The sequence below is a fragment of the Purpureocillium takamizusanense genome, chromosome 4, assembly GCF_022605165.1.
Source record: "Purpureocillium takamizusanense chromosome 4, complete sequence".
NCBI lineage: Eukaryota > Fungi > Ascomycota > Sordariomycetes > Hypocreales > Ophiocordycipitaceae > Purpureocillium > Purpureocillium takamizusanense.
The window spans coordinates 747,174-758,277 of NC_063071.1; the positions used below are offsets into that span (position 1 = coordinate 747,174).

The window sequence follows — 11,104 nt, forward strand, 5'->3', positions numbered from 1 at the left end:
CATTTCTTGTCCTTCTCCTTGTTCGTCGGACCGTTTCCGCCCTGGAGAGGCCCCGGGCCAGCTGGCGTCGGACTTTGCGATGGCTGAGGGATCATCCATTGAGGTTGCTGCGAGAATTGCTGCCCGGGGGCGCCGTAGCCCTGAGGAAGCATGGCTCCCGGTGCCAGCGGCACCTGTCCCTGGGCCGATACCATACCCTGCGGTTGCCCTGGAGATGGCACCATCCCATGCTGAGCGGTATGAGGGCCTTGGGTTTGGCCATGATGCAGCTGCTGTAACGGAGCTTGGGCGAGCTGCTGCTGCGGTTGATCTGGCGCTGTGCTTTGCTGGGTGGGTCGAGCCTGCCCCTGCGTTTGTGCCGGTGGATGCGGCTGCACAGTCGACTGAGCAGGTGAGGGCTGGAGGCTCTGTCTCTGAAGACTAGGAGAATGCGGTAGGCTGGAGCCAATCGAGCTGGGCCGCGTTCCCAGTGGAGTTGCATTTGGCTCCGAGACGACCTCAGACTCGTCGTGCTCCTCTATGCGGCCAAGCAGATGGCCCGGGGTCGACGGTGTAGACTTTTGCTCCGTAGGCTGCGGAGGCACGGCCTGCTGCTGCTGCTGTTGAGTCTGTTGAGTCTGTTGAGCCTGCTGAGCCTGCTCATTCTCCTGCGGAGGCTGGTTGGTTTTAGCCGGAGCGGGTGCTTTCGACGGCGGTGCTGCCGCGACTACCTGATACCCTATCGGATATTCGCTGTTAAGGAGAGGCGCCGATGCAGCAGGTGGCTGTGAAGGATTTGATGGGCCGGGTTGAGTCGGCGCCTGGCCTTGCTGCGATGGTACTGCGCTGGAACCCTGGGTAGGAAAGAACGACCCTGGTGCATGCTGCAGTGGTAATTTGCTTGGTCGAGGCGGGCCTTGAGGCGGTTGAACCGCCACCTGGGAAGCAGATCCAGGAGTGCCCGTGGCTGGGGAGGGAGTGAAGTTTGCACCATTGACACTCTGCGCAAGGGACGGGAGTGATGGGTTCGAGGAGTCCCGTCGGAACGGCTCGATTGGGGATGGGGTCTGCACTGGCAGTCCGGACGACTGGCTCTCAGATCTAGAACGGATGGGTGACACATCGCCAGGACTAAAGGTCGACGCGCGCCGGACACCTTGAATGGGTGTGACTTGAGTTGGGTCGGGCTGTTGTTGCGGTGGTCCTTGTATGCCCTGAGGTGCGGCAGCAGGTGCAGGCTGAGGCGGAATAGGAGTTCCAATGACGCTCTGAGGCCTAGTCGGCTGTGACGCTCGAGCCCCTGGCATTGGTTGATACTGCTGCGGGACATAGTTCCCGGGCGGCAACGGTCCTGGAGGGGCCTGTCCTTGTCCGTGGGCATTCGGCGACGACTGCTGGTAACGTGTCGCCCACTGGCCCGGTTGAGTGTGGTTGCCTCCGATAGCTGGCATAACGCTCGCCGGCCTGACTGGTTGTTGAATTTGCCAAGGCCCTTGAGGAGCCGATTGCGTAACAGGTGCCCCATGATATGGCAATTGCACTTGCGCGCCAGCAGCGGGGGGGGTCTGAGAAGGAAATTGGCCAGGCACGGTAGTGTGCCTCGGCATCTCTGGTCGCGAAGGCTGCTTTCCAGGACCGGCAGGTCCTCCGCCCGTAATGGGCATTGGCGCTGGCACTGGGATTTGCGCTTGCGTGGGCAACTGTTGAGGTCCTGGAGTGGCCGCTTTCCCACGAGCGGGCTTGAGAATAGACGGAAACTTGGACAGAACACCATGGCCTTTTTGGGGAGCTTGCGGGGCTTGCGCCGCGGATGTCGATGGTGGATGGAACGGCGACGGGGTTGCATGTTGCGGTACACCTTGGGTAGACGCTCTCCTAGATGCAGGCTTTAGTACCGAAGGGACGTGTGCCAGACCCTGACTTTGTTCCTGCGTCGACTCCTGCTTAGATTTGACCTCCTCTACTGGCTGATTGGGTGTCAAGACGGTGGTTGGCTGAGCTGAGGGTTGCTGCAATGCCTGTGCTACAGAAGTCTGAGGGACCACCTGCGCCGGCGACAATATCCGGGGAACGGTACTCGGGTCAACGTTAGGCCCCCCTGAGTTCGACCCGAGCATCAATGATGCTTCACGTTGCAGGGTAACAGCGCTGCTCTTCCGCTTTTCCGAGGTGGCTTCCGCCGGTGTTTCGGTTGGCGCTTGCCCGGGGCTATAAGGCCTATATGCTTGAGGATCGAGACCACCGGTGGGCTTCCTGGTGATCTTGAACGGCTCGGGTATGTCTTGTTTGGAGGCTTGCGATTGTGGCTGGTTTTGTGGTTGCTGCTGAGACCATGGACGTTGCCACTGCTGCTGACTTTGTTGCGGAGCCTGGTACTGCGTTGCTGCTTGCTGAGTATGAGGACTCTGCTGAGAGAATAAGGGCGTGTACTGTGGCTGTGTCTGGGGCTGTGACTGTTGCGAAGATGGCTGAATTTCATGGCCTTGCTGGAATTGCTGTCCCGGCCCTGTCTGTTGCGTCTGGGCTTTTTGGTACGGCTGGAACTGCTGCTGTTTGTGCTGCTCGGTAGGTTGAACTTGCTCGGGCTGCTGATAAGGAGGCTGCTGTTGAAGTTGTTGGGCCTGCAGAGGCGGCTGCGCAACTTGAGATTGATGGGCCTGCTGAAGCAGTTGGGGTTTCTGAATATGACTTTCCGGCGCCGGCTTGACTGGCTGGCTTTGTATTTCCGTTTGTTGCTGAGGCTGGGGCGGATGCGGTATCTGCTGCGGCTGGGGGACGTCGGGTCCAGGCTGCGGTGTCGCGGCCTGATGGCCATGTTGCGTGATAGTAGTCTGCAGTCCTTGCTGCCCGATAGGGACATGTTGTGGCTGATTGTGATACTGCTGAACGTTCTGGTATGGCTGCTGTTGTAGTCGCTGCTGTTGTGGTTGTTGCTGTTGTGGTTGCTGCTGATGTTGCTGCTGCTGCTGCTGCTGATATTGCTGATTTTGATACTGCTGCTGTTGCTGATCTTGTTGTTCGTGATGGTGTTGCAAAGCTTGAACCTGAGGCTGCTGGTCTGACATATGCTGAACTGGCTGATATTGCTGCTGGGCGACGACATGAGGTGGTTGCTGATGGATCTGATTCGGCTCAATGTCCTTCGCCGTAACCTCTGCAACGACCTCAGGTACACGCGGCGGAGCCTCTGAGGGCTGATGACTATTCACCCCACTGATTTGAGACTCTGTGCCCTGCTGCGATACTTGTCGAACGGCGTCTGGCTCCTGCACCGTGACGCTGCTCCCAGTGGCCACCTCAGCCGGCTTCTCGACCTTTTGAGGCAGCTTAAGCTCAACAGGGCTGTTACGCTCCGGCAGTTCAGCCATGCCCAGGGCAGCGGCATTCATGTTCGTCTCGATTGGGGCGAGAACCGCGTTGTCGCCCATCTCAACAGGGTCCGGGTGCAACTCGATGTGCGCCACGGCTGTGTGTTCGGTTGCCATCTCGGCCACGACGCCCACGGGGTCGAACACGGGAGGCGGCGCCGGCAGCTCCTGTGGGAGTTCGCGGCTGTCAATCATGTGCACCACGGGCTGCTCTTCCTGCGGCGGCGTCGGCACTGGCTCCGCTTGGATGGGCGGACTCTCGATGACAATCTCTTGGCCCGCGGCAGGCACAGGAGGAGACACAGATGCCTCGCTCTTCTGCACCATGGGCGTCGTCACTGTACTGGCCACTGGGCTCACAGCGGCCTTGGTCCCGGCAGCAGACCCGCCTGCGACAGCGCTGTCGCCGGCAACCCTCTCGCCGATGCCACCCGCGACGACCCTCCGCGCGGCCTCCTCCTCCTCCTCGTTGAGCGGGCTCACTTCGGTATAGGTGCCGGGGCCGAGGAACATGAAGTTTTCAGGCTGGAAGACCTGCTCGGCATCATCGTCGCCGCCGCCGCCATCGCCATCCCAGATGGCGCTCACGGGCCGCGCCGTGGCGGACATGCCCGATTTCGCGGCGCCATTGCCCGCGCGGTGAGAGCTCGGGGGCGAGAGCTGCTTCGCGCTGGCGGCGCTGATGGTTGTCTGGCGGCGAAGCTGCTGCTGCGACTCGAGACGCTCCTCGGGAGCGAGGTCCGGGGCCGGGACGGAGGCGTCGAGGTAGTCTGGGAACTCGTCGCCCTCGGTGGGGAAGTGGTACTGGATGTGGCCGCTGGCCTTGTACGTGTAGAACCAGCGCTGGCCGTCGTAGTCGGACTCCCACCCGGGAGGCAGCCCGAACATGGCGGGCCACCGACGCGCCACGGGGCGCGCGCTCGTGTCGCGGCAGGGAGGGTCGAGGCGATGTTGCGGTCGGCAGGGCTCACGTCGCTCGTCGTTCGGAGGGGGATGGCTTTTGGTGTTGCGGAGATCAAGCAAAGGTGTTCCACACCTCCATTACACCTCCGCCGTGCTACTTCGTCCGATGATGAACAAATCCGCCGAGAAACGTTAGTAGAACGCGCACTGGAGACAATCCGACGCCCGTGAGGCTTGAGAAAGGAGTTGACAAGGCAGGATTGAATTGGGCCGTTGCGGCTCCTGGACACCTGGCAGCACCAACAGCGCCACAAACGCGGCTGAGCTCCCATGCTGACCCGGCCCGCGGGAGCTCCCCCAGGCTGGGTCGCGAACCGCTGGGGGGGCCCGGCAGGGGCTTTCATCACATTGGGCGCCCTGCCGCTACCCGCTACGCCAGCACGGTTTTGGAATGAGGCGACCCTCGGGCCTCTGGCGCGAATTGGCCTCCAGCCGGCAGGCCCGCGGAGCTCATCGATACATTCAATGCTGCATTGTGGGGGGGATGGGGAAAGATCAACCAAGGGTCCTCAGTGCCCAGATTTATAGTTGCATGAAACAGTTTCGGCCGATCTGCTGCGCATGAACCTGGCGGTCTCTGTTTCATCGTGGCTGCTACGTCCTGTGAGCCTTGGCGGTGAAAGGTGAACGTGAGAACATCGGGTGCTATCAAGTACGCGCGTTCTTCTCGATGTGATCAAATCGACATTGGTTTATCTAACGCGCGTTGATGCGGCACAGTATTACAATACATTAACTCACAGCCAGGTGAAGAAGTTCGTACCATGCACACAAGCCAGGGACCAGTTCCAACGCCGAATCAACTTACATACCACAAAGCGTCATCAGTCTCCTCAGGGGTTCACAATCTCCGGCAGCCTTGGCTTGAGCCAAGGCGACGTCTCCATTAAGCACGGCCAGAAGCTCATCCTTTTCCAATGTCAGAACCAGGTCCGCGGCCTTCGGATCGGTGGACTGATCGATGTGACGATGAGTGAGAGCGCCATTGCTGAGCCGAGCTCGCCATCCCATCTCCTGTGCCGGGTCCTTGATGTCGATGACCGACGCCTCCGCGGCAGCCTTGAAGCCGTCGAGCCGGATGGAAAGGCAGTCAAGCCATTGGTCGACGGTTCCCAGTGGATTGAATGCTGGAAACTCCGGGACGATGGACGTTTTATCGACGCTGGTAGACCGGAGGAGCGCTGCGCCGGTGAGGTAGAAGTTGCGCCACGTCGCGTTCTCGGCGCCGAAGCCCAGCTGGCCGTACACGGACGCGAGCGCCAGCTTCGCCGCCTTGTTATCGGGCTCAGCTTTGACGACATGATCGAGCAGCGTGGCTGCGAAGCGAAGGTCGCCGGCGTCAACGTAGCTCTGCGCTTTCTTGATGATCTCTTGGGCGCCGCCGAAGCAGTCGAGGTAGCGTCGCCCCTCCTCGGCCGGTGGATGTGCCCACAGATGGGCCGGATTGCCGTCGAACCACGTCATATACCGCTGGTATATGCCTTTAATGTTGTGACTCACCGAGCCGTAGAAACCCTGTGCGTGCGGCGCGTCTCGGAGCTGGGGTGGCAGCGTGAGTCGCTCGGCAATCTCCGTGCCATTGAGGCCCAGGTTCATGAGCCGCAAGGTCTGGTCGTGTAAGTAGGCGTAGAGATCCCGTTGCTCTGAGATGTGCTGCATGAGGTTTTCGTTGCCCCAAGTCGGCCACGTGTGCCCCGCGAACAGAACCTCAGCTTGCCGGCCATAGAGGTCGATAGTCTCGTCAAGGTAGCCCGACCATGCCTTGGCGTCGCGAACAACGGCACCGCGAAGAGTGATGATGTTGTGCAGGCTCTGCGTCGCACATTCTGAGATGTAGAGGGCCTTTTGCTCGGGCATGTAGAAATTGATCTCGGCCGGCGCCTCGGTCCCCGGTACCATCTGGAAAACCAGCTTCAGACCGTCGACGTCCACAACTTGTCCGGTCTCCTCGATCAGCTTGTTGGGCGGAACAAGTGAACTGGTGCCAGTCGAGACGCCCACGCCGATTCCGACGCCGACGCGACCGGCCTGTCCGGGGGGGAGAGGCGTGCCGTACATGAAGGCCGCGCGCCGCATCATCGCTGGGCCAGCCAGCACGTTCTCGCTCATAGACTCCTCCACGAACCCGCGTGGGGCAATGATGGGTATTTCGCGGTCTTTGGGCAAAATGCCCATGGCGCCTCCAAAGTGGTCAATATGCGAATGTGAGTAGATTATGCCGACGACTGGACGCTTTCCGCGGTGGCTCTCATACAGCGACAGTGCCGCGGCTGCACACTCGTTGGAAGTCAAGGGATCCACGATAACCACCCCGGATTGGCCTTCCAAAAGCGTCATGTTCGAGATATCAAGCCCCCGGACCTGGTAGATGCCCGGAAGGACTTCAAAAAGCCCATGAAGCGCAGTGAGTTTGCTGTGGTTCCATAGCTTTTCGTTGACGGTCGGCGGTCGGACACTGTCGAAGAAGGTGTAGGCGTCACCATCCCACACGTCCTTGCCTCCTTGTCCGGTCACAACACAAGGCTTGATAGTGCCAATGAACCCGCGGTTCGCATTCGCTGACGCCGATGTGGCATCCTGTGTAGGTGGCATCCTGGCGTGAGCTCAACGATTTACCAAGTGAATTCAGAGCCGCCACGAAAGGATTCGTTGTAAGAAACTCAATTGACGATTAATTCACCGGCAGAGCTGCTCACTTATACGTGCTTCGCACATTAGCCCAGTAGCTGTGTGGGTGCCACTTCCTTACGCCAAACTCTATGCGGAGCTGAAACACCAAAAACGGCTGGGCTACTTGCTGCTACCATCACGCCCATCCGACTTTGCCGACGCCTACAGGTGGCATAGAGCATCAAGCAAGAATAAAAAAGTATACACAGATATAGCAGCCGTCATTCACATCTTTATCATCGGTTTAAGTCCAAGATAGTCACGGTGAAGACAAGCAAAACAAAAAGCGAAAAGCCAAGGCCCATGCCAGATTCGAACTGGCGTCTTTGGAAGAGATTCTGATTGCGTAATCAAAATCCAACGTCCTAACCCCTAGACTAATGGGCCCATTGGATTGAATCCAATCTCTATTTTGGCAGTTTCCGACCATATTGCCAACTATATAGTTTTCACGACATTTTCAGGCCCTGGATTCATCATATGAAGCACGTCATGCACTCCAAACGCCCCAGGGTTCTCAAAAATAGCTTGCAGGATTAATAAAAGTGGATAATTTCTCATGCCGCTTCTTCTTCGGCGTTTGTGACCCGTGGTGCGCGCGGCAGCCCGTTGATCCGTGACGGAGGGAGAGACTCAAGCGCGCGATCACCCACAACGTCTCCCTACAGTTTTCCCACGTCGTCATCAGACACGCCCAACGGACAATTCGAGCTCGCAAAAACTCCTGTTAGACTACTTTCCCATATCTGAACTGATGTTGCATACCTGTATGTCATGACACAGAGCGCCAATGCGATGTAATATGCCATGGGGTACGGAGAAGCCACGGTGACGCATCGCCGACTAGTGTCATCGAGCCATTTACCCAACGGCAGCGGCCGCGACACCCCGTGTATTGAATTGTAGCTGTTGAGAGTTCAATTGGTCGTCTTTATCCTTGAGTTTGATGTTGTGAGTCGTTGGTTTGTATTTGGAAGTCGGAACGCGGGCGGACAGCGCCCACGCTGAAGCTAGATGAATCGCCCACGTTCCGAAAGAGTCATTGCGATTAAAGTGAAGGCAACAAGTGAGGGAAGAACCGAGCACTCTTATTAGACTCATGCTTGGGAGAGAGCTACGCACATCCGAGTCACGCATCGCGTACGATAATTTTCCCCTGCCGCACCACGTGCACGAGGTAGCTGGGAGCGTATCTGAGCGCAAGAGCCAGGACGCTCGTACGACATGTTTATGTGGACGACACGGCAATCACGGCTTTTGTAGCATAATCTGCTATCTTCTCTTCTCCTTCACGAGCTGTGTCTGTCCGAGCGCGCAGCGGCGATGACCGGTAGCAGCGTTTTGCTTATAGCGGTACAGCCGCCTTGAAAACTAAAGGCTTATAGTCTTGTTCAAGTATAACTACTTGTTATGACCTATTATACCATGACCTATTATACCTCGCCTAAACGCTCTTAAAGAATTATTCCTATTGCTGGCCTCCACCGTACTGAAACGGACTGTTGGGCTGCGCTTCGTATACATAGAGCGTGCTATTCCTCTGGTCTGGCATCCAGTAGAAGCGTAGCTTGCCATCGTGAACGCTCACATCCACGGGGTTCTGCGTCAGGCGCACACCTAAGGCGCTCTCTAATGCAATTGGCACCTCCGCCAAGGGCTGCATCGTAGCCACGTCGACCAGCGCCACGCCGCCCAGGTTGTAGCTGCCGATGGTGGCCACGCCCGAGCATAACATCACGCTCTTGCCGTTGTAGAACTTGCTGTGCCCGAGCCACTTACAGTCTTGATAGTCAACAAAGTAACTCGGGTTACGGACGACGCGCATGGGCTTGGTGGACGAGGATGGCGACGTGCAGCCGGGTTTGATGTCGCGCAGAGCCCATGTTGAGGCGTTGCGTGAGCCCCAATTGAGGCAGCTGATGGTTCCTTCATTCGTGTCGTGAACAATGCCGCCCAAGTGGTCATTGAAGTGAACGACCGTCGTCGGCTTCAATGTCTTGGGGTCCGCTTTGTACGCATAAGCCGTGGTGTTGGGCCGATACTGCGCAATCGTCCCCCAAATGGCCTTGCCGTCAAAGTCGATGCCGCCGTTGTGATACTCTATGTCGCCCCGCTTGGTGATGGTGGCATCTGCGAGCCGCTGGCCCTTGCCGTTGAACACGATCAAGTGTCCGAAACCTTGACCCGGGGTACGGTCGGTGCCGTTGATGATGCTGCCGTACTTTATCGTCGGCTCCGTGTACTCGCCGCAACTGACGACAAGGCGGTCATCACCCAAACGGACCATGCCCTCAGGCTCAAACGTGTCGCCCTCGATGGTGATGTTGGCGATGCTCTTCCAGACGGTCGAGCGGCCGAGGTTCTGGAAGAGCCGGATGATGGTCTCACCGTCGGAATCAGCGTGAGAGGGCGGCAGCGGGGTAGGGGCGAGGGGAACGTTCTGGTAGTAGGTGATGTTGAGCGCCACCCCGGCAGCGAGGGGCCAGAACGCGGCGAGGCCGGCCAGGACCTTCATGCTGGCAGCAGTTTGGTTGACGAAGTCGAAGGAGTACACGAAGTCGAAGAAGGATGATGCTAGCTGCCAATTCATTTTTCACGTCGCGGTATGGAAGGGTTATAAGGCTCTTTTGAGTAAGATGACGTGCTGATTGTGATCCCTGTCAAGCCTGCAGGAACGCACCTAGGGTCGTTCCCAAAAGGCGGCGGTCGTTGCGCCAGAGCGATTTCGGTGAGAAGACCCAGTCGGGAGGTTGTCACTTGTCAGATCGACCAACCTTGATGCAAATACTCCTCACGTGGAGGTGGGGATATGGGTGTAAAGCCGAGATCTGGTGTCTCGACAGGGCCACGTGGGAGGCTCCGGATCGAGTGCGACTTCAACCATGAACGATAGGCTGAAGACGAGTGGATCAGTCTATCTGAGTGATTCCACACGACTAGAGGAAATGGTTCGGGATTGAATTGAGGTTGTTGATGTTGTCGGCATCTTGATGTCAAGAATGAAGAAGACGAAGTACGAAGGTCAGATAAGCAAAGATCATACTACTGGCAGGTGTCAACCAGGGAGGCGGGATCATACTCCTCGCGATATATCAAGGGGTCTGGTGTGAGACCCGTAAAGTAAGGCAGCCAAGTAGTTGCTATATGAGCTACTCTAGTAAGCAATTACAGCTATTAGTCTTCGAAGCAGTTCGCGCCGCCGGCATTTTTCGGTCGATGAGCCCGATATCTCGAGGTCTGGGAATGTCTGCCGCCTTGGCTTAATGGCTTGTGCTCTGATGTTGCACCGTCGTCCAGCTCCGAAGGGTAGGAACTTAGACCTCACTATTCGCAATAGTGAGCTTCCCTTTTCAAAGCGTTCAGCTGCAATCAAGGTAAGCAGATATGTACGGTCGAATGCGTGGCTGTCGCAAGGTAGACTTGAATTGTTCGTCGATAGGTTCTTAGAGTATGGCGGGTTGAAAGCCTGCTCAGTGCCCAACAAGAAGCCAAAGCCCATCGGACTGATCAATCGCCATATTCCGTGGTGCAAGATCTTGGTGAGCAAATAACAGCCTATTCGGTTCAAGGGTTCAAATTTTCTCAGTGACAAATGATGCTAATAAGCCAACAGTGTCCAACGTGACAGACCCCATTTTGAGGATGAATCACCGTACCTTCAATGCTAGACGTAAAGTCAGCCACCACCCTAGACTCGGCCAAGCACTTTGCAAAGTTCTCCCTTTAACACGCTCCAAGATCGCAAAAATTGTTGGCGGAGAGGGTCACTGTCGTAGGAAATTTGGTGTCCCCGACTGAATGTTTCAGGCCCGAATCTGAAGAGATGCATTGGCACAAGCAAGGCACCGCTCGGCGCTGATATATGTTGACCTGATGCTACTACAAAGCAGCCGACAACCTTAGCACCTCCTACCTCTTAGATATAGTGTGGCCCGACAAACCCTCAGGGTCCAGGTACCACCTGGGCAGCAGTGGAGGCCACTAGCCCTGGGAAGGGCAGTAACTACTTGCCCCTGCTCTAGCGATTGAACCTGTGGCGCAGCTCACCTACGGGCAGGTAGCTCCAGCCCCACCCCCCCTCCCACACCAGGACCAGCCTGTCATTGTCATCGGCCCTGCGTCCA

General features: G+C 57.5%; 3 protein-coding genes and 1 non-coding gene across 4 annotated transcripts; all 4 read right to left on the reverse strand.

Moving 5' to 3' along the window:
• Nucleotides 1–2,095: 2,095 nt before the first annotated feature.
• On the reverse strand, nt 2,096–4,235 carry JDV02_004884 (uncharacterized protein; the record flags this gene model as incomplete). Its single annotated transcript, XM_047986131.1, has 2 exons — nt 2,096–3,133; nt 3,189–4,235. The coding sequence occupies 2 exons, from the start codon at nt 4,233–4,235 to the stop codon at nt 2,096–2,098; spliced, it is 2,085 nt and encodes a 694-aa protein (XP_047842111.1).
• Nucleotides 4,236–4,948: 713 nt separating this feature from the next.
• On the reverse strand, nt 4,949–6,962 carry JDV02_004885 (uncharacterized protein). Its single transcript, XM_047986132.1, has one exon. It carries the CDS (start codon nt 6,900–6,902, stop codon nt 5,115–5,117), a length of 1,788 nt encoding a protein of 595 aa, XP_047842112.1. The 5' UTR covers nt 6,903–6,962; the 3' UTR covers nt 4,949–5,114.
• Nucleotides 6,963–7,277: 315 nt separating this feature from the next.
• Nucleotides 7,278–7,367, reverse strand: JDV02_004886. Its single transcript has one exon. It is a non-coding gene; the product is annotated as a tRNA-Gln (tRNA).
• A 1,025-nt stretch (nt 7,368–8,392) lies between these two features.
• On the reverse strand, nt 8,393–10,845 carry JDV02_004887 (uncharacterized protein). The gene is made up of 2 exons (XM_047986133.1): nt 10,060–10,845; nt 8,393–9,966 (listed from the first exon to the last, which is right to left on the reverse strand). Exon 2 carries the CDS (start codon nt 9,568–9,570, stop codon nt 8,449–8,451), a length of 1,122 nt encoding a protein of 373 aa, XP_047842113.1. The 5' UTR covers nt 9,571–9,966; nt 10,060–10,845; the 3' UTR covers nt 8,393–8,448.
• Nucleotides 10,846–11,104: the final 259 nt, after the last annotated feature.

What these genes read in the sequence shown, in the direction of transcription:
- JDV02_004887 (XM_047986133.1), bottom strand. Translation starts at nt 9,570, where the DNA reads ATGAATTGGCAGCTAGCATCATCCTTCTTCGACTTCGTGTACTCCTTC.
- JDV02_004885 (XM_047986132.1), bottom strand. Translation starts at nt 6,902, where the DNA reads ATGCCACCTACACAGGATGCCACATCGGCGTCAGCGAATGCGAACCGC.